General features: G+C 33.9%; 4 protein-coding genes and 1 long non-coding RNA gene across 6 annotated transcripts in view; 2 read left to right on the top strand and 3 right to left on the bottom strand.

The window, feature by feature from the left end:
- Nucleotides 1-7,937, top strand: part of LOC110100498 (sulfhydryl oxidase 2) — a 17,133-nt gene extending 9,196 nt beyond the window's left edge. The window contains exons 4-12 of one of the 2 annotated variants that reach the window (XM_020828027.2): nt 2,018-2,199; nt 4,101-4,173; nt 4,300-4,368; nt 4,437-4,510; nt 4,587-4,740; nt 4,857-4,897; nt 6,504-6,650; nt 6,739-7,176; nt 7,447-7,937. In XM_020828027.2, the coding sequence (XP_020683686.1) occupies nt 2,018-2,199; nt 4,101-4,173; nt 4,300-4,368; nt 4,437-4,510; nt 4,587-4,740; nt 4,857-4,897; nt 6,504-6,650; nt 6,739-7,176; nt 7,447-7,465 (1,197 nt within the window). In that variant the 3' untranslated portion in view covers nt 7,466-7,937. Of the gene's footprint in view, nt 1-2,017; nt 2,200-4,100; nt 4,174-4,299; nt 4,369-4,436; nt 4,511-4,586; nt 4,741-4,856; nt 4,898-6,503; nt 6,651-6,738; nt 7,219-7,446 lie in introns of both variants that reach the window. The other variant, XM_020828026.2, reaches the window with a different exon arrangement.
- A 968-nt stretch (nt 7,938-8,905) lies between these two features.
- Nucleotides 8,906-10,262, top strand: LOC110100466. The gene is made up of 3 exons (XR_002303566.2): nt 8,906-9,355; nt 9,424-9,563; nt 10,061-10,262. It is a non-coding gene; the product is annotated as an uncharacterized LOC110100466 (long non-coding RNA).
- Nucleotides 10,263-10,268: 6 nt separating this feature from the next.
- LOC110100465 (E3 ubiquitin-protein ligase MARCH8-like) lies at nt 10,269-12,141 on the bottom strand. Its single transcript, XM_028693736.1, has 3 exons — nt 11,929-12,141; nt 11,744-11,815; nt 10,269-10,489 (listed from the first exon to the last, which is right to left on the bottom strand). The coding sequence occupies exons 1-3, from the start codon at nt 12,139-12,141 to the stop codon at nt 10,277-10,279; spliced, it is 498 nt and encodes a 165-aa protein (XP_028549569.1). The 3' UTR covers nt 10,269-10,276.
- Nucleotides 12,142-22,759: 10,618 nt separating this feature from the next.
- LOC110100496 (aspartic proteinase CDR1-like) lies at nt 22,760-24,124 on the bottom strand. Its single transcript, XM_020828024.1, has one exon. It carries the CDS (start codon nt 24,122-24,124, stop codon nt 22,760-22,762), a length of 1,365 nt encoding a protein of 454 aa, XP_020683683.1.
- Nucleotides 24,125-25,007: 883 nt separating this feature from the next.
- Nucleotides 25,008-26,201, bottom strand: LOC110100495 (aspartic proteinase CDR1-like). The gene has a single exon (XM_020828023.2). It carries the CDS (start codon nt 26,199-26,201, stop codon nt 25,008-25,010), a length of 1,194 nt encoding a protein of 397 aa, XP_020683682.2.
- Between the last annotated feature and the right edge of the window lie 262 nt (nt 26,202-26,463).

Raw genomic sequence — 26,463 nt, 5'->3', positions numbered from 1 at the left:
ATCCTATTACAATAGATAAAGGCCATATATATAGGCCAAAACATGAGAAAATAAAAATTACAAAATTGCCCATCGGGCTACAACACTCAAATAAATTAACCTAGGGGTAAAACATGAAATAACATAAAATAGAAACTAAAATGCAGAAAATAATTCATAAATGACACTTAAATCAGAGCCGTCGATTTACGGCGCCTCCTGTGATAGATGCGCCAGATTTTCGTGCCGATGTCCGCATCAATGATCAAATGCAATATAATAATTTACTGTTTTGAGCAGAGTAATAATAACATAATAATTATCCAAAAATTCATATAATAATAATGAGTAGTTAAATAAACTGAAATTTCATATCAACTTTATTTCACAGTGCAAATTTCTCTTGTCCTAGGCAGAATTTAAAGATTCTGGCCCTTTATAACAAAACATAATTCCCACTCTTTCAGACAGAATCCAAGATTTTGACTCCTTATGGCTGCCAACAGAATGAATTTCAAAGAGTTTCATATTTCTGGCATCAGTCAGAATCCAAAGTATTCTGGTCCTTTATATCTCTCAATAGACATTTTTCATATCAAAACTCACATAATTCAATCAATATAACACATAATTCATTGCAGTGCAATAATTAAAGCATAAAGAAACTCAATGCAAAATTTTCCTAACTTGCTATAACGGTAGGCAATAGAATACGCAACTGAGAAAAAATGTATTATTTTAGAATTTCACCAAATTATAAATGATTGTTCAAAACATTGTTTCAAAACTTTAATTGTACTACAACATTAATTTTTGGGTTTAAGATTATTTTCTATTCAATTAAAATGCATACATTTCAAAATACCCAGTATAAAATTTTTAGAAAATATTCAAAATGTTAAGAATCTCAATCTCTATAATATACAAAAAGTTACATGGTGAAAATTTTACTGGTATAAATTTATCCCCATTTTTTGGTAATGGAAATATAAATTTAATAATTTTTTTTAGAAAAACTTTATATTTTTTAAAACTGAGATAAGCATGGTGTTACCTATGTCGATCCGAACAACTTTCCTATTTCATTTGGATTACATCAAGGATCAACTTTATACTCATATCTTTGTGCTTTAGCCATGGATGTTCTTACTAGAGTAACTAGACATTTGCAAGAGGATGTACCCTGGTATGTGCTTTTTGTTGATGATATTCTTCTTATTGATAAGACTAGAGAGAGAGAGAGGGTTGAAGGAAAACTTGAATTATGGAGGTCAATCTTAGAGTCTAAAGGTTTTCGTTTTGAGTTGATCTAAAATCGTGTACATGGAGTATAATTTTTGTAGTAATAGATCTAGTAGGAGGATTGTGACTTTGGGCAATCAAGCCATTAAAAATATTATATGTTTTAGATATCATGTGTATATAGTTCAAAGTGATGGTGAAATAGATGGAAAATTTAGTAGTAAAATTCTAGTTGGATGGTTGAAATGGAGGAATGCATCGGGTTTTTTCTGTGATAGAAAAGTACCTAAAACAAACATAAGAAAAGCATTCTATAAGATGGTGAAACTTGCAATGCTTTATGGCTCAGAATGTTAGCCATTAAAAGAGAAACAACAACAACAACAACAACATCAAGCCTTTGTCCCACTACGTGGGGTCGGCTACATGATTCCTTTTTCTCCATTGTGTCATGACTAAAAGTCAAATTCTCGTTTAAATCTAATAAATAAAGATCATTTATAATATTTTCTAACCAAGTCTTTTTAGGTCTACCTCTACCTTTCTTAACTTAAGTCAAATTTATTAAGGGATAAAGGCTTGATGTTGTTGTTGCCTTCTTTGCTCGACAGACTGGATAAAACTTTAGCAATTTGATAATTACCTGCCAACTGATCTGATTCTGTTTTTAGTTTGCTACGCTGATAGATGCATCTTGAGCATTCAATTGGCCTTTTTCATAATTCTGTTAATTTCAGCAGCATCTATATCTTCTGACTGATCCAAATTTTTGTTTGGTCACCACTTGGCAGCACAGGTGAATACAAACCTGTGTGATAAGTTTTCTGTTGGTCGTTACCCTATGCTTCTTTGGGGTCCACCACCTAAATTTACTTCTACTGGATGGGATCCTAATCAGGAAAAAAGTGAGATAAAGTCAATTGATGATGCAAGGACAGCAGAGCAGTTGCTTAATTGGATAAATAAGAGAATTGGAAGGCAAGTTATCAAGTTTGTTTTTTGTCTGTTTTCTTTTTTACCTGGTTGGCTCTCTTCATATGAATACTGTCATTTTTACTTGCTGTTCAGGTTACTGTAACTATTGGTTGGTAGTTCTCTTTTTATCCATTAGTCCTTCAACATTAGACCTCCCACGATATTTCACTTTTTATTGGTGCTTCTTGGAATATTTTGGTTTAAATATAGAAATTTGCCTTTGCGGTCTCTGAGAAGAAGTAGGGCTATTTGTTGTGAATGTTTTGTTGGATTTTTAGTCCCCTTCTGTTGGTTCCTGACAACATTTCTCTAGGAGAATTTAAAGACAATGAGAGCATTGCATCGAGGAACCGGTCTATCCACAATTCGAATAAGCTTTTAGATCATCAAAGGCCTGTTCTTTTTATCACAGGCAAGCTGTTATTTCCTGGCTTTCGTCATTTCTAGGGGAGCAGAATTTGATTGCTCAAGGCAAACATAGGTGCTTCATGGAGTTGAGACTCTCTTTCTCCAGGAAGCCTCCTCAATATCTATAGTAATGAAACTTAACAGCATACTAAAACGGCACAGTCTTGAATTCTTTCTGTTTTCCCCCTTTTCTGACTTTCGGATTTTGTAAAGTTTTCTTTTTCATGGACATTTTATGTGCCATTGAAGATCAACAAATGCACTAACGATGGGTACATCTTTTATGGAGTGTTCTTGATTGATAATTGGCATTCGTATTATGAATAACACAGACATCACTTTTTGTTTGGCTGAATGGAAGAATGGCTATAGGTTTGTATGGCATAACTAAAAAAAGTTTGGAACCAAGTTAAATGAAGAATTCTGCAGTAGGGCTCATTCAACCCAAATGAATAATTTGATGTGGTTGATAATGATGAGTGAATTATGTGGACGTAGTTCTGTAGTAGTTAACTTGATAACTTAGGCTTACCCACTTATGTGGCTATTCAAGCCAGGAGAATGGCTGATTAAAGAAATGAAATTTATGATTTATTTTAAATAAACAATCACCATCCAAAAGTTGAATGCATCATCCCTTTCGATTTAGGCTTCGTTTGGTTATCCGATACCTTTTGTAAAAGATAGTTTTAGAAATATTGGTTAAGGGAATGGAGTTTTCCAACGGGGAAACAAATATCAATAAGCTTATGAAAACAACAGAAAAATGAAGTTACCTAAAAAACATTTCTATAGAAGTGTCCCACCCAAACAACGACAAAAAAATAATTTCGCAAAAAAAGGCCTCTCAAATGAGGCCTTAAAATCAGAGAAATGGTGGTGAATCAATCTGGTGCATTTTTTTAATCAACCTTTACTATTGAATTTCATTTGTCAAACTATAGTGTTTCGTGCCACATGCTAATTGCCTCCAAAATAGCAATTAGCAAAAGCATATAAGTAGTCTAGTAGCAGATTTGTTGAAAGTCAAAGATGTTTGTAGGAAAACTAAGTTTTATTTATTTTGAGAAAATAATCAAAATGGTTCATGAACTCTTTGTGAGGGACCAAATGGCCCCCAAATCTCTTTAGGTACTAATTTGGTTCCTCAACTCTTTAAAATATGATCTTTTTTATCTTAACATCCAATTTTGGAGTTAATTGTGTTAAATATAAGGGTATTTTTGTCATTTTTAATTAAACATTTATTAAATGTAATTTTTAAATAATTTTAATTTTTCTAAAAAGTTTTTCTAACCATTAACTCCAACATTGAGTGTTAGGATAACAAATGTTCCATTTTAAAAAGTTGAGGGGCCAAATTGATCCCTCAAAAGAGTTGAAGATTATTTTGATTCCTCACAAATAATTGACGGACAATTTTGATCATTTTTATACATCATTATGCTCTTTCAGACATTATAGACTGATTTTAATTGTTATTCTTTTTTTTCCAGTTCATTCAGTTTGGATGATGAAAAATATGATAATGAAAGTACTCTTCCATGGAATGCCACTGATCCTGAACAGGTTAAGTCCTTGTATGAAAATTATGGTGTTCATCAGGACCACTAAAAATATTTCTTGAATAACCTCTTTCCTTAAAATAATATGCTTGTTAAGAGACTAACTTTTTTTTTTTGCCTGTTGGTGAAGATTGCCCGAGCAATATATGATGTTGAAGAAGCAACATCACAGTCATTTGAGATAATCACGGATAGCAAGGTAGTTCTTCTATAGTTGTGCAAATTTTTAATTTTAAGCCTGAGTGATTTTGTTTATATATGTTTCAGAGGATCAGGAAAGAAACTCGTGCACCACTTATCAAGTTCTTCCAGCTTTTGATAGCTCATCATCCTTCTAAAAGGTGGTGATGTTCTTTTCCATTCGTTTGATTTTGAAAAGATGATCTTTAATTTCTTACTTTGGAAGTTGTTTTTCAGGTGCCGAAAAGGAGCTGCTGAAATACTCATCAATTTTGATGAACTGTGGCCTTTACATCTTTCTAATAGTTCACAAAATGCTTCCACATCTTATGCACGAGATGTGACGAAAAGTTTCCCAATTTGTGGAAAAGAAGTTCCTCGTGGCTATTGGGTAAGCATTCAGCCCAGTACATTCTTTCTGAACTGACTGTTCTCACTTTGAGCCGAAGTATTTAGTTTGTAGATTGTGTTGGTTTGCTTAGTTGATAATATTATGTTATGCTGCAGATATTTTGTCGTGGGAGTAGAAATGAAACAAGGGGGTACAGGTATTTTATCCATCTTCCCCTTCATAGCTCTTTTCTTTTTGTAGCATTTCATGCTTTTGCGACTTATTCATATTGTCTGCCTGTTTGACCAAAAATAACAAGTTTTTTTTTTGAATGTTCTATACTCACTTACGCTCATATCCTCACCTATGATGCACCGACACTTCTCCTCAAAGAGGCGTGCAGTGTCCGACACCGTATCTGACACGACACTCATCCGACACGTGTCGGACACGTCGAAAACGTGTCCGATTAAAAAATATTAAATACAAATTGGACACGCGTGTCTGACACGCGTATCTTAAATATTTTATGAATTTTTTATATATAATTTCTTGTATTTGGTGGGATTTAAAATAAATTTCTTATTTCCTATCCACAACACCAAATCAACGCCCGCACTTAATACCCAATCATCGAATATTCTCATTTTCATTTTTTTTGACAGTGAAGGTATTTTCATCTCCTCTCTCGGTGACTGATAAACGGCATCGACATCTGACTCTTGACATCCTAATACTAATCATTTTAAGCACAAATTCTAGTTAAATGACTTATTATCAAATTATTTTTAAAATTATACTTATTTAATTTTTATATACTATTTCTTAAATATAAAAACTATAATACCGTGTCCAACCCGTGTCCGTCTCCTATATTTTCAATAACTGACGTGTCCCGTGTCCGTGTCATGTCGTATCCGTGTCGCCTTGTCCGTGTCTGTGCATCATAGATCCTCACATATCAATACACAAACCCATGATCACTAAAAAGGGACCCAAGCACCAACCAACTAGTAGACCATAGGGTTGAAGATGTACGTTTACATTTTTCTTGCTTTTGTTGAAGAGAGTCTTCTGTAAAAGGGAATAGGCTGTCTCATCCAAATTCTTTATGTTGAGTGCATAATATACAAGGTAAGGAAAGTAAGTAAGACCAAATATACATTTTTTTAAGATAATAGTCATCAGTGATATCATATTATTCTTTCTATATACTCTGCGCACAATTTCTTCATGTGTCTATTATGATATCAAGGTCTACTAGACAGTCTAACAAAATAATAGGTCTAAAAAGTAAGTAAGCCAGAATTGGTTCCTCTTCAAACAAGAATAATGATTTAAAATAGAAGTGTTAATTTAGATGCCAGTTAGGGTATCTCCAACCGAACGTCAAATATGCGTATGGTGTCGTTCGATCACTCCAGCCGAACTCCAAATCTTCCGCTATTTGCTTGCTGGTGAATAGTGCGACGCCAAATTGGTGTGGCACTGTTCACCAACACGATTTTTCTGTCTCAACCAGGTTTGCCGAAGAAACACGCGCAATGGAGTTCGATTGTAGATGAATCACAACATTTTTAAGTTTCATTGCATTTTGGAGTGAAAAATAAGATTTTCGGTTGGAGATGCTTAACAACCTTGTTAACATCTCAAGCGGCCTTTGCTAATGATGATTGAACCAATATAAGTGGCGCTTTTCAAATGTTTTAATTATGAGGTTGAGATAGATGCATGTATTTGAGAAGCAAGTAGATGGTAATTTCAAACATTTTCACTTAATTGGAATCGATACAATGGAGCTCATGCCTAAACATTTATTGTAGTTGTGGCCTCTGGATTCTACTACACTCACTTTCTGTAAGAATTGGGGATGGAGAGGCTCAACTAACATTCACAGTTATACGGGATTTCATTCATAATTTCTTCATGTGTGAAGAATGCCGAAGACATTTTCATGAGATGTGTTCCAGGTATATAAACCTAAAAGCAGCTGCAAATTTCTTCATAAATTTCATAATTATTTTAAAAACTTTTTATTTTCATTTTTGGCAATTGTAGTGCCCCCGTCCCTTTTAACACAACTCGTGCCTTAGTGCTTTGGTTGTGGAGCTCTCATAATACTGTCAATGAAAGGTTAATGAGAGAAGAAAAGGAATTGGGAACTGACGACCCCAGATATCCAAAGATGATCTGGCCTCCCAAGGAGCTCTGTCCATCATGTTTAGTCTCTTCTAGCAGCAAAAGTGGCCACACCATGCGAGACTGGAATGAAGATGAAGTTTATAAGTTTATAATGAATTATTATGGAAGTTCTCTCGTCTCTTCTTACAAAGATGGGAGGGTCACAGACAGAATAAAGGATGAATCAGTTGATGATGTGATAACAACCACACACGCTGTGGCTGTCCCTGTTGCTGCTGCGCTCGCCATTGCCCTCGCCAGCTGTGCCTTTGGGGCTTTGGCGTGCTTTTGGAGGACACAACAGAAGAATCGGAAGTACTTACACCACTCTTTAAAGAACGTTTGATTAGTAGGAGGGTAAACATCCCTATTTTAGTTGATCTGTTAGGGAGGAATGTGGTTCATGTGAGATAAAACTTAGGCTTCGTTTGGGATGGATTTCTTTCTACTTCTTAAAGCGGCTTTCTAATACAATAATTAAAATTTTTGTGCTAGAAAGCCGCTTTACGGAGGAGTAAGAAAGCCGTCCCAAACGAAGTCTTATCCTTGTTTATAAATCTGTCATTAATTACTCTCTTGTTTCAGGCGGAAGAGCTCAAATTAGGAAGAGGTTTCTGCCAATCAAACTCCTCAATCTCTCAACTGATGGTCTTCTTCAAGGAAAGTGATTGAAATTTCAATGTATATTTATTGATCATCCAGATTTCTAGGTAATCGGTGCATTCTATTAAAAGGTCATGTGACCTGTACACGAAGTGGTTGCGTGGGATTCTTCAACTGGGCTGGATTTTGAAATCAGTTAGTTCTGAGTATGCAATATTTGCAAAACTAGTTTTAGATTACAGTTCACATTAGCAGCATCAGCTAGAAGCAGTCCATGCATTACGTGGTCTTTTCCAAGGGCAATAAATTAGTTCATTTGTTACAGCCAGTTTTGAATATCATTGAATCTTGCTTTCATGTGCCTAATGTGAACTGAATGGATCTGACTCATGAACATTATCTATAATTGTATTAAATTTTTATTTTCTTCCTTTTTGAAAAAAAAAAAAAAAATCTAAAGCTTCTCACTGTTATAGATGTACTTGAGAGTGCCTGGCCTTTGCCTTTTTTTTTGTTTGTTGAAAAGATAGTGTTGCAACTAAAGCGAGCCGAGTTGAGCTGAGCTGAGCAAGTGTTTGAACTTGCTGTTATCAATGATGACTTGTTCGAGTTCGATTCAAAATTTTTTATTTCTTTCAAATTTTGTTTGTTTAAAATGGTTGATGTTCATGTTTAATTTGTGTTTCATGTATGTTTGATTTATATTGTGTTCGAGATATCATAAGATAAACGAAATGAGCCTTCTTATCGAGCATTTCTAGCTTAAAAATGAGGAGTTTGTTAAGCTAAAGAAATATATTTTTAATGAACGAGTTTATCTATTAACTCAAAACAAACAATGTAGTAAATATGAATAAGTAATTCTAATTAATACATGCTATAATATTTAATTAATTTTGAAATTTATTTATTAATGCTTATTATGCTATTAAATTATAATAAATATAAAATATTGTTATTAAGTTCATTAATCTTATAGTGAAACTTAATAAAGCTTTATATAACATAATAATTTAGTTTCTTGATGAGTTTATTCATGAGCTTTTGTATGAAATATGAATTGAGCTTTTTAAGAGATGTTTTTTTGAAATATAAATGAGTCGAACAAATAGTTATTTAAGCTCGTTTGTTTAAACATTGGTTGAATTTCAGACCATAAAATTTCCCAATTGAATTCATTCTTTGGCACTTATCTGATTTCTGTATCAGTGAAATGAAGAAGTTGATCAGCTGCAGCCTGCAGCTGGCGGTAGAATCCATCAGAGAAGGCTAAGATGTGATTGCAAACTAGTAGTTTGTGCTATGTATGAGCTTCATGCTCTGCTCAGAGTTGTAATTGAATTTATTAATAATCTTATTCTTGAGCTTTGTATGAAATATGTATTGAGCTTTTTAATGAGCTTCATATTGAGTTTTTTCACGAGTTTAGGAGATTATTTTTGAATATAAATGAATCAAACCTATTTTTTAATCTTGTTTGTTTAAATATTGAAGATTTTAAAAAATGTTCAATCTTGTTTGGTGCTTTAATACCAAGTGTTCAAACATTGAATGTTTAATCAGACGATCAAGAACGAGTGCTCGATTCTTTTTATAGCCGTAAAGATAGTTTAACATGTATCCCATGTAGTAACATTTGGTGCTTTAAACTGTTCAACTTCAACACCTTCGTTGTTTGAATTTCAGATTATAAAATAACCCAATGTTTGATTGAGTTCCTTCCATGGCACTTATCTGATTTCTGTATCAGTGAAATGAAGTTGATCAGCTGCGGCCTGCTGCTCGTGGTAGAATCCATCAGAGAAGGCTAAGATGTGGTTGCAAACTAGCAGTTGTGCTATGAGCTTCAAGCTCTGCTCAGAGTTGATATTTCACTTGTCTCCTATATAAGGTACAAAATATAGAAAGATAATTGCACTAATGCTTAATGAAAACTAAAGGTTTGTTGATTTTCATTAGAAGGATAAGTATCAGTGAAGGAAAAATTACCTGCTGCTGCCGTAGTAGTTGTTGTTGCCAACACTGTAATGTGGTGACTGCTCTCAGCATTATGTACAGTGGCAGAACAATTCCAGCTGTTTTCAGCAGCTGGATCTGATGTAAGTAGAAACTGTTAAAACTGTTTTTTTTATTGCTTCTTAAAATAGCTTCATTGTTTATTACGTGCAGCGTCCGGAGGCGAATCTGGACGCCCAACATCACCCGGGGCCCAGTGCATCCGGGTGATGTGGCATGTCCGAACTCCCCTCTGGACGGTCTGGACACCGCACGTAATAATCTCTCTCCCTTGGGACAGTTTTTTTACTACTTTATAAAGCAATTTTTTAGTATAAAACTTTCTTTTTCATTTTTTTTTTACTAAAAAGCTGCATTATTAAGCAATACGAAAGCTGTCCCAAACGAAGCATGATTCACCTTATGATAATTTATGATTCAGGCTTCATTTGGAACGGCTTTCTAACTGCTTCTTAAAGTTATTTTCTAATTTTTTACTAGAAAACTGTTTTAAGAAGCAGTAAGAAAGCAGTCCCAAACAAAGCCTTTAGTCTACTGTGTGCATAAATCTTCCTTTAAATGTGAGAATTTCATGCATCAGATCAATCATTGTCTATCGTTACTGCCAACCAAAATTGCTACAAAAATCAGTCTGTTAGATTTGAAGCTATCTTCATGAGAGAAGGAATCACCATGAAGGTCTGGAGTGAATACTGTTCTGTGCCGTTGATGATGATTGTAAGTCCTTCCCGAAGTAACAAAAGAAGTAAAAACTGAAAGCCAAGTGCCAGTGAAAGCTGCTTATACCAGTAAAAGTTCAGTGCGAAATTTCTCTTTCTAACAAGTAAAAAGAACTCACTATTATAGCTATGGAACGGCAGTATATAATGCTTCTTCTTCTTGAAATGGAGTACTCATCATATTCAGATGGTATTGTTTCTTCATTGAACGGTGCTGTTGTTATCATGTTCGTAGTCATCATTCCATACTGGAAGAGCTTAGTAGGTGCATGATAGCCAGGCATGAATGGCTGAATCAAAACACAGAGACAATATTTGATTCTAAAATTATTGTTCATTTCAGAGATTAATAATTCGTTTGAGACATTTTTTTCAATATTTTTTTTGATATTTTTATAAATTTTTTATATTAAAAATTTACTTTAGAAAACGATAAGAAACTTATTTCAAATGAAGCTGACATAAAACATAATGGTCCCAGTTTTTCTTAGGTGATCAGGCAGACTAAATTTTTTTTTTTTAATTTTTTTTTTGAATCATTTAGGGTTAATAAGGAAATAATTTTAAGGTTTTTTGGGTTTACTGTAATAAAAAAATGGAGATTCACTCATTCACATATAATCCATTTTATTTCATGCTATTTACATATCTAACATTTAAAATTTTGGTATTTCATACCTACTACCTACAGAATAAACAAAAATGTAAGAAATAAAATATTAAAATTTGTAGGATAGTATAGGTGGTAACTAGGAATGAAATATAGGATTATCATATTTAATATTAAAATTGTATAAAGTGGTAGACATGAAATATTGAAATTTTGAGTGTTAGATATATGATTTTTTTAAAGAAGGACATGATGTTTAATTTAAATTAGGAATAAGAGCAGAGTATTAAATTTTTTTTAAAAGAAACAAATTAGCTAAACAGAATATTACCTTCCATTGAATGCACCAAACTGTTTGACGTATTTAGAATAAGTAAACAGTTTGACGCATTCAATGGAATGCGCCATTATGTTTGACGAATTGCTACAATAATTTCAGAATTTTGTTCGACTAACTAGGGTGAATGCCCCAAATGATTTGGCGCATTCTTTAGAATGTGTCATTCTGTTTGAATAGTTTGCTTCTTTTTAAATTTTTTAATACTCTGCTCCTATTTCTAATTTAAATTAACTCAACCATGCTCCTTAAAAAAATCTTAAATCTTTGGATATATAAATAACATGAAATAAAATGATATGTGTAGAAATCCTCCTAAAAAAAATTAATTGCTGAAAAAAAAAAAAATCAGTTCGATAATTATTGAATCTTTTAATTTTTTTTAAAATTTAATTATTCTATTATTTTAATTGAATAAATAAATTATTTTAGTTTAGCATAGTTTATCTTAATTATCATATTATAATACTATTTATTTCAATAACATAATCGCTTATATTAATATCACAGCTATTTTTTTATCTTATAATAATTTCTGCGCATAAACACAAAAAGAGTAAGCTTGAAAACGATAGTTCTAAATAACGTATTTTTTACCCGTCGGCATATTTCACAAATGATATCACCCTTCTCATCACACCACCTTTGTATGCATTTTCGATGAGCATACTGTAAGAAAAAAAATATTTAAAAAATATATAATATACAATTTTCTATATTAGGAAAATGAACCAAAAAAAGAAAAAGAAATTACAAAAAAAAATTTAAAATTGCAATTATACCTTCATAGTGCCACAGCAAGAGCATGGAGTTTCCATTTTGAAGACATCATCTTCATCATGGCAAATTCTGCAATCTACAATCTTACCAATTGTTTCATCATTAATATCATTTTTCTCAGGTTTTTCCACAGATAATTTTCTTACTTCAGCAGCTGCTTCTGCTGTTGATTCTCTCAGCAAATTGTCCACATGAAGCACAAAATGGTCCTCCATCTTCCAACAAAATTAAAGAGATATAATTAAAATTATTAGCTAAACTTAGGCTTCGTTTGGGGCGGCTTTTTTACTGTTTCTTAAAGCAACTTTTTAGTACAAAAGAAAGCTGATTTAAGAAACAGTAAGAAAGCCTTTTATAGTAGATTTCTAGTATAAAAAATATCTTCAAAGCAGTAAAAATATAATGATAAAAAGTTGTCTCAGACGAAGCCTACACTTATACATAAGATTCAAATCTTATCTATTTATAAAAATAACATTAAGATATTCTCACTTACATTAATAATAATGACACCAAGATTTTAAGGAGTAGAATAAGACTTCGTTTGGGACTACTTTCTTATTATTTTCTAAATCAACTTTTTAGTAAATTTTTTGTACTAAAAAGTTGCTTTAGAAAACATTAAAGCTTCGTTTGGGACTGTTTTTTTATTGCTTTCTAAAACGGAGTTTTAATACAAATTTTTTTATTTTTTTATTAAAATTCCGTTTTAGAAAGCAATAAAAAAGCCGTCCCGAACGAAGCCTAAGACAGCTGTCCCAAACAAAGCCTAAGTCTATCTACTTTTATTCTCAATAATTTATTTAACTCTTAATGATTTGATTGCATGAGAACTCATTTTCTTGTAGAATAAATAAGATGAGAGGACCTTTAAGTTATTTTTTCATTATTTTGTAATTAAAATCTGATAAATATTCAATGATATGTAAATAAATCTCTCATTCTTATATTTATATGTGTATTTTATGCTACTATCTTTCTTTTAAAAGAGTCGGTTAATAAATAAAAAAAATATGAAGATGTGTGACTCATATTTAGCTCATTTAAATAGGTTCACGAGTCATTATTGAGCTAAGCTTGAGTTGGCATAAGCAATACTAAAGGGTTTTGAATAGCCGAACAATTAGTAGCTAAGGCTCATTTTAGTTTGAGGAATTGAAAAAAATCAAATGAAAAGAAATGGAAAAAAAAATGATAAAGTAATTAAAATGAAGTCATTTGATTTCTGAGAAATTTAGTGGAAAATAAATTATCTTTGAATATTATGATCAAATTATTGGTTAGATGAATCACAAAAATTAATATAAATTTAAATGATTATTCATATATTATATTTATTATATAAAAAATATAAAGTATATATTTTGAGATCCATAACAATTAAATCTTGATTAGATATTTTGATCTATTTTTTTTTCTCTTTTTTATAGTAATAAACAAAAATATATTAATAAAATTACACTTTTGCTCACATTTTTTAAATGATTTTAATTAATTATTATTTATTTTGAAATTGCTAGGAAGATAAGATAAGAGAGAGTCTTCTTAGATGATCTAGTCACATAAAATGATGACATTCTGATGACCCGGTTAGGAAAGTACGTAGAGATATTAGATTTGACTTATATTAAAAAAGGTAGAGATAGACCTAAAAAGACTTAGTTAAAAATATTAGAAATGATCTTTCTTTATTAGATATAAACAAGAATTTGACTTTTAATATGTCACAACGAAGAAAAAAGATTAGCCAACCCCACGTATTGGGACTAAGGCTTGTTGTTGTTGTTTTATTTATATTGAAATCAAATATGAAGTAAAATGCTTTTGCATTCCATGACTTTAAATAAATTGCATATAATATGCAAAATTAAGAAGCCGAATACATAAGAAAAAAATGAAAATTCAAAGCACTTTCCTTGAAAGAAATCCAGGAAGAAAGCTCGAAAAACAGAATCAAAGCGGAAGAAGAACCCACCAGAAGAGAACACAGGCAATGGAAGGAAGAAGAAGAGATAAAAGGTGGCAGTTTTATCTATGTAGAAGAAGTTTCTTCTTTGTCATTCGGGTAAGGCAAATAAAGCAAACAGAATGCAAGCCGAGAAAGAAAACCAGCTGGAAGATGAAGACTTACGTACAAGCTGGGGATTGGATATCTTAAGCTAAGAAAGAAGAGTAAGGTGAGGTTCAAAGAGAAAGCAAGAGATGGAGTGTTGTTTATCCAATACTATTAATTATCATAAAATGCAAATGCAAACTTAGGACTTGTTCGGGATATATAGCCATAACTTTTTATAAAGTTGATTATGAAATTTTTTTGAAAAAAGTAATTTAGTTGCCAAGCAAAATTGTAATTGCTATTTGAAAAAAACAAAGCAGCGAGTTAATTGTTCCCAACATACTCTTAGACTTTATTTGGGACGGCTTTCTTACTGCTTCTTAAAGCAGCTTTCTAGTATAAGCTTTCTTCAACTTTTGTACTAAAAAGTTGTTTTAAGAAGCAGTAATAAAGTCGTCACAAACAATGTCTTAGTTGAGCAATCATATTTATATGCATTTTAGTGTGTTAGGTTGCATTTGTCCAAATAGTTTGAAATTACATTAGAAGAAAAAAAATGATATGTTCTCAGATAAATTAGGTTGATATACTAACTATGGTTGGCCCTCTCTAGAATATCTTGGCTTCTTTCCTTCATAAGGGACAAAATGCTTTGTTTTGTGTTATTTATAAAGGTTTGCACTCGTTACTAATTTAAAACATCCATGCATTTGTCATGCAAAATTAAAAGTTATGAACTGTTTCTCATCTCTATAAGAAATTTTCTATATGGCTTAATTGTTAATGAGAAATGAGAACTAAGGAGCAGCATGAAGAAGCTCCATGATTTTTATTATCATAATATTGTTGGTGGAGAACAATTTCTTTGGCATATTTTCCTCAACAACAACAACAACATCAAGCCTTTGTTCCACTACGTGGGATCGGCTATATGAATCCTTTTTCTTTATTGTGTTTTGTTAAAAGTCATATTCTCGTTTAAATCTAATAAAGAAAGATAATTTCTAATATTTTCTAACCAAGTCTTTTTAGGTCTATTCTTAACATAAGTCAAATCTAATACCTCTACTTTCCTAATTGGGTCATTGGAAGGCTGTCGTTTTATATGACTAAACCTTCTTTGACATATTTTCCTCCAGCCTGAAAATTATTCCTAAGCAAATGAGAATGAGAGAAGAAGCTCAGTATCATTTCAAAATCACTATTTTTCAGCAGCCCTTCTCGTGAGGGCCAATCCAACTGATATCTAATCAACAATGAGGGAGAACAATCTCTACAAGGACTCTGAATATTCAAGGTCTTGTATGATAAGCAATGGGGGAATCTATGTGCGAAGGCCGGTTATCAAATAAAAAACATAAAGGAAAAATTATGCTTTGCCAAATCAATGAGCTATTTAGCGTGGGAAAGAGATTCACATAGTAACTACAGGTGATTCATTAAAAAAATTTAAAATCAATTGTCTATTTGCAAATTCACATTAAAGATATTTCAATTAACTCTACTTTCTTCACAAAAGGAGCATTAACACTTAAATATTTGTTTGAGATAGTTTACTTAATGTTTTTTAAATGATTTTTTTTTTGTGCAAATTTTTTTTTGAATTAAAGATTTTTATACTAGAAAATTGCTCTAGAAAATAATAAGAAAGCTGCCCCAAACGAGCCTTAATCTAAGAAAATTTTATGGGAATATGTTTTGTTGAGCGAAGCTATCTAGAATTTTAGAATATATTACACGGTATGCAAAATGTGCCTAATACATTGAAGAGAAGAACGACCGGCCAGGAACTTTCTCCCCAAGGCTAATTTCAAAGAGATTAGTAAGTTGGTGTGCACATTATCCAAAATCAAGGTAATAGGTTTACCTTAATAAAGCTTTGTTTGTGACAGCTTTTTTATTGCTTTGTAAAGCTGTTTTTTAGTACAAATCTCTTGAAAGAAGGAAAAAAACAGTAGTCTAAAACTGTCCCAGAGGAAGTTTAATTAGCTAAAGCAGACACCAGCAACACAAGGTGCTTATGCCCAAAAGGCTGTAGGATAGCACACAACAGGAATTACAAAGAACTTAGTAACAAATAACTTGTTTTTTTTTAATTGGAGTGAGATGTAAAAAGAGATTAATAATGCAGCCTGTAATAACTGAATGATAAAATCTTAGAAATACAGATCATCTTGGTCTGTTGGTACTTTTTTTTTGTGATAAAATCCACAGAGGGGCCTACGCGTTAATATCAAAAAATGGTTACAAGGTCCTTAATAGGAACCTCCAGCTTGCTAATGCTCATAAGTGCTACACAAAAATAAATAAAAAAAACTAAAAGCTGGTGGTTCCTAATACTAACAATTACAAAATAACATAGTAACATGTTAGGGCTGTAAGATATCAGCACCCAAAAAAGGAGTTGAGAAATAAGAGCAATAAGCATAGAGCTCATGCAAAACTCAAAAACAAACCTCCAAAATCTCTGAGCTTTTAGCCTCCACTGCTTCCAATCAGGATGAGGAGATCCAGAGAACGCACTCCAAACCTGCAAAAAAGAGAACCTCCAAAAAGGCCAAGTAATATTAAACTTGTCATGCCAATGATAATAACGAGAACTACAACACATGATGAACCAGACGACAATGATCATGCCTTTCTTATAAGTCCCATTAATAAGACTGGAACGAAAAAAGACAGAAATCTCACGGATCCCTCTGCAAGTCGACCTGAGCTGGCAATTACAAGTAATGACGTGCATAATAAGCAACAACCACCTAAACCAGAAAAACCCATCCTCATTCCCAACAACCATAACAGAGACCATAAAAGACTCCCATAAACTCCCTTGGACACACACAGAACAATTCTGCCTCAAGTTAAGGAAAAAAGGGAGGATCAGGGCAATCCATGAATCAGCCATATCAACCGCCCAGCAAACCCATAAAGTAATAACCATAAAAAGCATAGAAAAGAAATACCAGAAAAACACCACTTAATGTTGTCTAATATATGGTAAACCCCCACGATCCAGGTTAACCAAACCTTTAACAACAACAGGAATATCATTATCATTGAACTCAAGTAAACCAGGATAAGTGCAGCCCATTTTGGCCAAAGCATCAGCGTACCCATTACCCTCACGGAAAATGTGAGAGATCTTATAATTAATGCTGGAAAGATCATGCTTCAGCTGCCTAATAAGATAAAAGTTCTCAGTATTAAACAAATAAGGACTATTAAGATAGTGTAAAATGAGCATAGCGTCAACCTCAATCCACACCTTGTTAAAACCTAACTTAAGACAGATATTAATCCCATGAATGAGACCATGTAACTCAGCAATAAAAGCAATATTACCAGAAACAGGACCAACAAAGCATTTGATCACCTTGCCATAGTGATTCCTCAGAATACAACCACACCTAGCCACCTTCCCATTGTAAGAACCATCAATGTTAAGCTTGATCCAATCAGGATCCGGTTTGAGCCAAGTAATAATCCTATATCCTTTCTATCTTTATAAGAAGGGATGTTATAGATGCCAAAATGAGTAGCCACTTTATAACAGCCTTTGAAATTCTTAGGTTTAATGATATTAGCCACATAAAACATTCTAATTTTATTACAAATAGAGAGGATGATACAAGTGGCATTCATCTTGGTCCCATCATGCTTAATGTCATTTCTACCCTTCCAAAGGTACCAAATAATGATTGTGATAAGACTATTCCTAATATGGCCTTTGGAATTAACAAACCAACACTTAAAAATGTCAATAATACTCTTGAAATTGTGATTGAAATTGAAATTAAAAAGATCTTCAAAACGAATCCAAACTCTAACTGCAATTGGCCCATTGACCAATACATGGTTAAGAGTTTCCACATGCTGGCAACAATAGCACTTAGAAACAATATGAAAGCCTTTTTTCTTGAGATTTATATCAACAGATATATAATTATAAATTACTCTCCAAGTAAGAATAGCAAAAGAATTGGAAATGGAATTATGCCAAATAACAGAAAAAAAGGGTTATGAGGTCTATTCTCTTTAAAAGTATACCACGCTTCCTTCAAAGCAAATTGACTATTATGAGACTTGGTAAAAAGAATGCAGTCCTCTTTATCACTTTGTAAAGAAGTTTTAATAATGATATTAATGATAAAATCAAGAATAATCTCCTTCAACAAATCAATATTCCACACCCCATTGCAAAATAAATTTTTAACTAATAAAGTAGAAATAGATCTAGTGTTAAGCAATTTGTCGATAGAATAATTGCCCAACCATTGATCTTGCCAAAAAAAAAAAAAAAAAACATCATTAAAAAAAAAAAAAAAAAAAAAAAAAACACATCATTATTGCCAATACCCCATTGAATGAATTCATCCATCTCCCCCTTGATGTTACAAAGCCTTTTCCAAATGGAGGAGTCACCCTATTTCGGGCTCGTGGGATGGTTGAACCCACAATACTTACTATGTAAAAACTTCGCCCATAAACTCTTATTAGATCTAAAGTTAAACCAAAGTTTATAAGTAAAAGTTTTACTCATATCCGCCAAATTTTTACAACCCAAACCCCCTTCCTTCAAGGAACCGCAACACTTCTTCCAAGATGCCCAATGAATAGCACCTTTACCATTTCTAGAGCCCCAAAAAAATTTGTTCAACATCTTTTCAAACTTATTGCACACAGAAATAGTAGGATTTAAAGTGTGAAAGAGATAAATAGGCAAAGCAGAAAGCACACTTTTAATTAAAACAAGCCTACCACCATAGGAAAGAAAGTTAAAAGCCCAATTATTAAGCTTTTTCCCCATCATTAAAGTGATACCATAAAAAAGATTGGACTTTCTCTTACCTTTGTAAAAAGGAGTACCCAGATAAGTGATAGGAAAAGTTAAATGAGTGATGCCAAAATTATCATGAATTCTAGCAATACGTTGGGAACTTATCAACTTACTAGTAATGAAGTCACTCTTACTATTGTTAATCTTTAAACCACTTAGACGTTGAAAATGCTCCAAACATTTAAAAAGCATTTTAAGCATTTTAATTGAGCCATTCATAAAGATAATGAAATCATCAGCAAAACTAAGGTGAGAGATAGGAAAACCCCCATAAGTAGCATAATTAATAGCAGGGTGAAGCATATACAGATTCTCCAAAGCTCTAGAAAGATACTCCATAGCAATGATAAAGAGGGCAGGGGTCTCACACTATGCGAAGAAGAAAAGAAACCATGAAAGCTCCCATTAATGATTCCAGAAAAAAAAAAAAAAACAGTTATTAATACTATTCTTCACCAAATTAATAAAAATCTCATTGAAACCAAAAAGATCCAGAATAGTGTACATGAATTTCCCAATTAAGATTATCATAAGCTTTGGTGATATCAATCTTAATAACCATATTACCTCCTGAAATAGGTTTGTGAATATCATGGATAAGCTCTTGAGCCAATAGAATATTATCAAAGATAGCACGACCTTTAACAAAACCAGTTTGCCCAGGAGATATAATTTTATGCAACATTAAAGACAATCTCCCCATAATAATTTTAGCAATTAATTTATTAAAAAAAGAGTAAAAACTGATAAGCCTAAAATCATCCTAATAGTTAATAGCATCTTTTTTAGGAATTAAACCAATAGAACTATAGAAGTATTAGAAAAATACTTAGGGTAAGGATTATCCTTAAAAAAAATTAATAACAGCTTCCATTAAATCATTTTTTGATAATAGGCCAAGTCTTTTGAAAAACTTTAGTAGAGAAACCATCAACACCAGCAGCCAAATCAGAATTCATCTTACTAATGGCATCCCAAGTTTCTTGTTCAGTAGGTAAAGCAGTAAACAACATGTTATCATTATCATCAATAAGACGAGGAATAAGAGAAGTGTCAATATTAAGCTGAGATCTGAAATCCTTGTTAAAGTTTTTAGAAAAAATACTCCACACCAGAGGCATAAATCAAATCAGGAGTATTCAAAACTAGACCATTTGGTTGACTAATTTTATGAATGTGATAAGAAACCTTTTTATGATTGGCAAGTGAATGAAAGAATTTAGTGTTTCTGTCACCTTCAGATAAAAATTTAGAAGCCGCTTTTTTGCTTCCAGTACATCTCTTCCTTCTCTTGTAACTTAAAAAGACCCATTTTGGCCTCATTAAGCTTAGAAAGATTCTCATTAGAATGGTCATTAATATAATTCATCTCCAAGACATTTATCTCATTTTCAGCTTCAGTAATATTAATAAAACTATTTGTAAAAACCAACTTATTCCACCATCTAAGCATTTGTTTAAGCCTCTTGAGTTTCATACAAAGCCTATTCATCCCAACAATGTTATCATTGGGATACACAGGGGAAGGCCAATTAGACTCCACAACGTTGAGAAAATCATTGTGCATTAACCACATATTATGGAACCAAAAATTAACATGCCTATTAACACTAGATAAATTGATATTCAGGAGCAGAGGAGAATGGTCAGACAAGGTTTTAGTAAGATGCTCAATATACGATAAGGGAAATTTATTAAGCCATTCATCATTAAAAAAAATTCTATCTAATCTTTGCCACATAGTACCTCTATTCCAAGTAAAAGCATTCCTAGAAAAATCAATATCATGCAAATTACAATCTAATATCATGTTATTGAAATCCTCCATAGAAAGAGAATTTGGGAGACGACCACCAATTCTCTCCGTCGAATTGGCAATAATGTTAAAATCAACACCAATGAACCACGGTTTGTCAATCGCCTCCGCAAAAGTCCTCAAATTATCCCAATGAGGGAACCTATCTTGACAGTTACAAGCAGCATAAATAAAGGAACCATAACAAATAAGATTTTGATACTCAATAAGAGTGTGAATCGATTGGGTATTATCTTGAATGATGTCAATTTTCATATTACTATACTAAAAAATTCAAATTTTATTAGTACAGTTGCCAAAAGCCCTATTAAAACCAAGAAACTTACGAGTAACATCTAGTTTATTAGCAGCAATAAGAGGTTCAATTAAAATCAACAAAGAAATATTATGAATCCTACACAGATTCCTCACTCTATCCCTAGAGAAAGAACCACCCACCTCCCTAATATTCCAAATAAAGGTACTAAACATTAGAAAATTTCTTAGATAAATTAGGAGATCTAACAACTCTAGGAGCAGAAGCCAGAATGGTTTTAATGTTTTTATTCTTTTTTTTAGAAGTGACTATAGTAAAACCGTTATTCACATTTTTTTGGCCAACATTAGAATCAGGCGTGGACTTAGGCACCTTTGGTTGATAATCCCCATCGGAAGAAGCTAGTATGTTAGCCGCCACAACAACCTCCCCTTCTTCCACATCTTCCTCCCTATTAATGATAGAGTTAGGCTCATGATATTGCCCTTTAACTTTGTTGCCAATCTCCCTGTCCTTCTCAGGCACATTATGACTGTCCCCTATAAAATTTTCCTTCGACTGACACCGTTCCAACTCTTCCTCTAGAGACACCGCAAGGGTGCCCACATGATCAAAATTTTCCACCATATTCTCCCTTCCAACACACTCGTCCTCAGCCCACGAGTCTATCTGAATAAAATTGGGTTCCCTCACAGCACCAGAAACCACCTCCAAAGGGAGATTAGTAGGATCGATTTGAGCATTATTAAAATGCTCACTAGGCATAATATCATCCTTTCCTATCAAGACTTCCTCCACCTGAGGATCCTCCACATCCATCGCTATAGGTTCACTGACATTCTCTAATTGATTGAGAGCAGAATCCTTTTCCCCACTCTCTGATTCTAACAGCTGATTGTTCGAAACAATTTGTTTATTTTTTAACAGAGGATAAGCAATAAAGCATTCAGGGAAAGAGTGACCATGAATTCTACAATGATTACAATAATCCGGGACCTTTTCAAATTCGACTCTTTGCAAATAACCCTGATTTTCAGAACCTAGCCAAACTTCTTTTCGGTGTTTTTTAGTTATATCAATTTATACGAGAATCCTAGCAACCGATGGCCTAGATCTAGTAGCCGTTGCCTGATCGGTTTGTAAAGGTCTCCCAAAAACCGAACATCTTGGTCTGTTGGTACATGTTTTCAATTTAAGGCTTCATTTGGGATTTAAAGCGACTTTTTTGTACAAAAATTTTAATTTTTGTGTTAGAAAGCTGTTTTAAGAAACAGTAAAAATGCCGTCCCAAAAGAAGCCTAAGTCTTGCGCATGTTATTTGTTTGTGAGTAGATTATTTAATTAAATTTAGGAGCATATTTTAGGTTAAAACATGAACAAGATTTTAATATGCTAAAATTAATAAATATTGACATATAGTTTCTCTTTATAAAATGAACATTTTTTTTTCATTTTAGAAAAATTAAAAGATCTACATGCACTTATATAACTATTAATATTTCAAATATTAAAATAAATAAATAGAATTATATGATTAAAAAAGTTAAAGCTTTCGCCTTTCGCTTCAATTATCCACCATAAGACATCCACTTTTGCCTATGTTGGATGGCAGTACTTATAATTTGTATGCTCAGATATAAGGAGTTCCAAGGAGTGAGATAAAAGCAGATGGAATGAAGTGTACAACTGAATTAAAAAAACTCTGGATGGATTTAATGGATACGAATGAAGCAAGTATATGATTTCCTCTAAATTAAAGGGACATGATAACGTAAGAGCGAGTAACATACAAAGTACATAAAATTAACATAGAATGAGATGATAGAATCATATATGGATAGTTCAACAATTCATACAAGATATTCAATCTATGTTGTGGCGCAATTGGTTGGTGCGAAGGTTAGTTGCATGGTGGCAAGGTCATAGCCGATATGAAAGTTTTGTTGTGCAATATTACCAAATATGTTGATAGAGTCGGCTATGGTGCCACTAGAAATCATGGCAAGGCATAAAATATTCTGCTCGGCCTCCACAAATGCATTGGGTTGTTGCAAGACTACTGATGCACCACCAGAAAATTCAAAGGTGATCTCTGGAAATTGAGCTGAAGCACCAGTCCCAGAGACATCAAAGCAAAGGTTGAAGACACCATTTGGATCTTTGACCTGGGGAAGGTTGATACTACTTTTCACGTCGCTCTCCCCAGATTGTAGTGTATTATCATCAATAAGTGTGAGAGTTGTGCCTGAGTCTATGATGATGTTGCCTTGAGCTGACCCCTTTGCTTGGATGGGCTTCCCAACGGTGACAGTCTTGCCAGCGACACTAATATGCTCAAGGTTAAGGAAGTAGAATGTGTCTGGGGAACCTGAGATCAAGGGTGTGGTAACTGCGTTGGAGCTAGAGACAACTGCATTGGAGCCAAAGTTGAGCTGACTATTTGCAGAGGTTTGGGTTGATGAGGGCATGCAATAGGAAAACTTGTTGCCAATGGTAGAGCCAAGCTGGCGGATGAGAGAGAGCTTTCCTCCACCAAGGCCAACAAGTCCAGCATCATTCTTGTCAAATGTGCCATTGCTTTGATGGGTGCAACCGAAGAGGGTTGTGGGGATTTGTACTGGACGACCACTCGTAGAGTCAAAGCCTATTGTTTCTGTAGAAAGAATGCCTTCGACAATTGACTTATCACCATAACCATATTGATAGTAGCACTGGGAGGAGGAGTCACAACTGCTTTGTGGAAGTATCGAGCAAGAATCAGTATTGCAAGGGATTGTTTTATAGCTAGAGGAAGATTGCGGGTCGAAAAGAGGGGCACTCTGAGGGTAGCAGTCTTTGCAGGGGGGCACATTGGACCCATATGAGATCACTGCCTGTGTCTGCGATGGCGAGGATCTTGTGCCAAGGTAGAAGCTCATGAGGTACTCAAAGGTGTTTGGGGTGATCTCCGAATAGAAGTTACTTGCATCGTCCATGGGGATTGCAGAGGAAGATAGATGGGCTTTGCGGATAGCATCTCGAAAGTAGATGGCACGAGAACGTGAGCGCTGAGCAGCCGCACGAATGCGGGAGGAAGGCGTGGAATTTGGGTCATGCAACGGCGACTTGGGGGAGTCGCGATGGATCAGCTCTACGGAAAAGCCACCGCTAGTACACCATACTAGACTTGGAAGATGTATGACAACAGAGAGAATGAATAGAAAGATTGCAAAACAGTATGAAGAACGAGTCATATCCCTCTAAATATGTATGTAGATGTGCGTATACGAATGTTCTTCTTACTTTTTTTTTCTCCATTGCTGCTTTGTTGCTTTGTTGGTGATAATTGTTGTGCAGAAATCAAATATTTATAGATCCACTTAACAGAACAAAGGAAGGAAATGACCAATGTTTTTATTTTATATCATTTCCTAATTAAGTTCAAAGGAAAATACAAGCAACTTGACGTGTTAATCTCCTTGCATATTTTTTCATAGATTAAGAAAAGATTACACAAGATGGTGCGTAATTTATATCAACTATTAAAATAAGTAAAAGTTTTTGATTAAAAGAGTTAAATTTATAGCTTCAATTAGCCACCAACGCCCACTTTTATCTATTTTAGATGTAGGTACTTATAATTTGTAAGCTTTGAATTCAAAAGGAATGCATATAGATTGAAATAGTGAAACACTATTCTCTATTAGAGAGATTAACATAGATGACAGATCATTAAAGCATTAACGATTTCTATGGAGTGAAAAAAAAAAGGAAATCATGTATAAGTGAATTAATTAAACTATTGCTGGATTCAGTGGATAGCAGTGAAGCAAACATATAATTCCCTGTAAATTAAAGAGAAGATAATGTAAGAGGGAGCAACATACAAAGTAGGTAAAATTAAGATAGAAAAAGACGATGGAACCATATATGGCTAGTACACTAATTCATACAAGATATTCAATCTATATTTAGGCGCAGTTGGTTGGTGCAAAAGTTAGCTGCATGGAGGCGAGGTCATAGCCAATATGGAAATTCTGTTGTGCGATATTGCCAAATATGTTGATAGAATCGGCGATGGAGCCACTAGAGATTATGGCAAGACACAAAATATTTTGCCCAGCCTCCACAAAAGCATTAGGCTGATGCCTCCACAAAAGCATTAGGCTGATGCAAAGCCACTGATGCACCACCAGAAAACTGGAAGGTGATCTCTGGAAACTGCGTTGAAGCACCAGTCCTTGATACATCAAAGCAAAGGTTGAAGACATCATTTGGATCTTTGACCTGGGGAAGGCTGATGCTACTCTTAACATTACTCTCAAGGGCTTGCAGTGTATTATCATCAATGAGTGTGAGAGTTGTGCCTGAGTCTATGATGATATTTCCTTGAGCTGACCCCTTTGCTTGCATGGGCTTCCCAACAGAGACGATCTTGCCCGCAACACTAATATGCTCAAGGTTAAGGAAGTAGAAAGTGTCTGGGGAACCAGAGATCAAGGGTGTGGTAACAGCGTTGGAGCTAGAGACAACTGCATTGGAGCCAAAGTTGAGCTGACTAGTTGCAGAGGTTTGGGTTGATGAGGGTAAGCAATATGAAAACTTGTTGCCAATGGTAGAGCCGAGCTGGCGGATGAGAGAGAGCTTTCCTCCACCAAGGCCAACAAGTCCAGCATCATTCTTGTCAAATGTGCCATTGCTTTGATGGGTGCACCCGAAGAGGGTTGTGGGGATTTGTACTTGACGACCGCCTGTAGAGTCAAAGCCTATTGTTTCTGTGGAGAGAATGCCTTCGACGATTGACTTATCACCATAGCCATATTGATAGTTGCACTGGGAGGAGGAGCCGCAACTGCTTTGTGGTAGTATCGAGCAAGAATCAGTATTGCAAGCGATTGTTTTATAACTAGAGGAAGATTGCAGATCGAAAAGAGGGGCACTCTGAGGGTAGCATTCTTTGCAGGGGACACATTGGACCCATATGAGATCACTTCCTGTGTCGGCGATGGCGAGAATCTTGTTGGCCAGAGTGCCAAGGTAGAAGCTCATGAGGTACTCGTAGGTGTTTGGGGTGATGTCCGAGTAGAAGTTGTTAGCATCATCCATGGGGAGTGCAGAGGAAGATAATCGGGCTTTGCGAATAGCATCGCAAAAGTAGATGGCATGAGAACGAGAGCGCTCAGCAGCAGCACGGATGCGGGATGAAGGCGTAGAATTTGGGTCATGTAGTGGCGACTTGGGGGAGTCGCGATGGATTAGCTCTACGGAAAATCCACCGCTGCTGCACCATACTAGATTTGGAAGGTGTGTGGCAGCAGAGAGAATGAACATCAATATTGTAAAATAGTATGAAGAACGTGTCATATCTCTCTAAATATGTAGGTATGTGTGTGTATATGAATGTTGTTCTCACTTTTATTTTTCCTTTGCTACTTTGTTGCTTTGTTGGTGGTGATTGTTGTGCAGAAATGAAATATTTATAGATCCACTTAATAGAACAAAGGAAGAAAATGAGAAATGTGTTTATTTTATATCATATTCTAATTAAGTTCAAAGGAAAATACAAGCAACGTGACGTGACTAATAAAACATT

This window comes from Dendrobium catenatum, unplaced genomic scaffold (genome assembly GCF_001605985.2).
Source record: "Dendrobium catenatum unplaced genomic scaffold, ASM160598v2 fragScaff_scaffold_353, whole genome shotgun sequence".
Classification (NCBI taxonomy): domain Eukaryota; kingdom Viridiplantae; phylum Streptophyta; class Magnoliopsida; order Asparagales; family Orchidaceae; genus Dendrobium; species Dendrobium catenatum.
The sequence above is the reverse complement of the archived record's forward strand: the minus strand, read 5'-3'. Positions and strand labels throughout refer to the sequence as shown.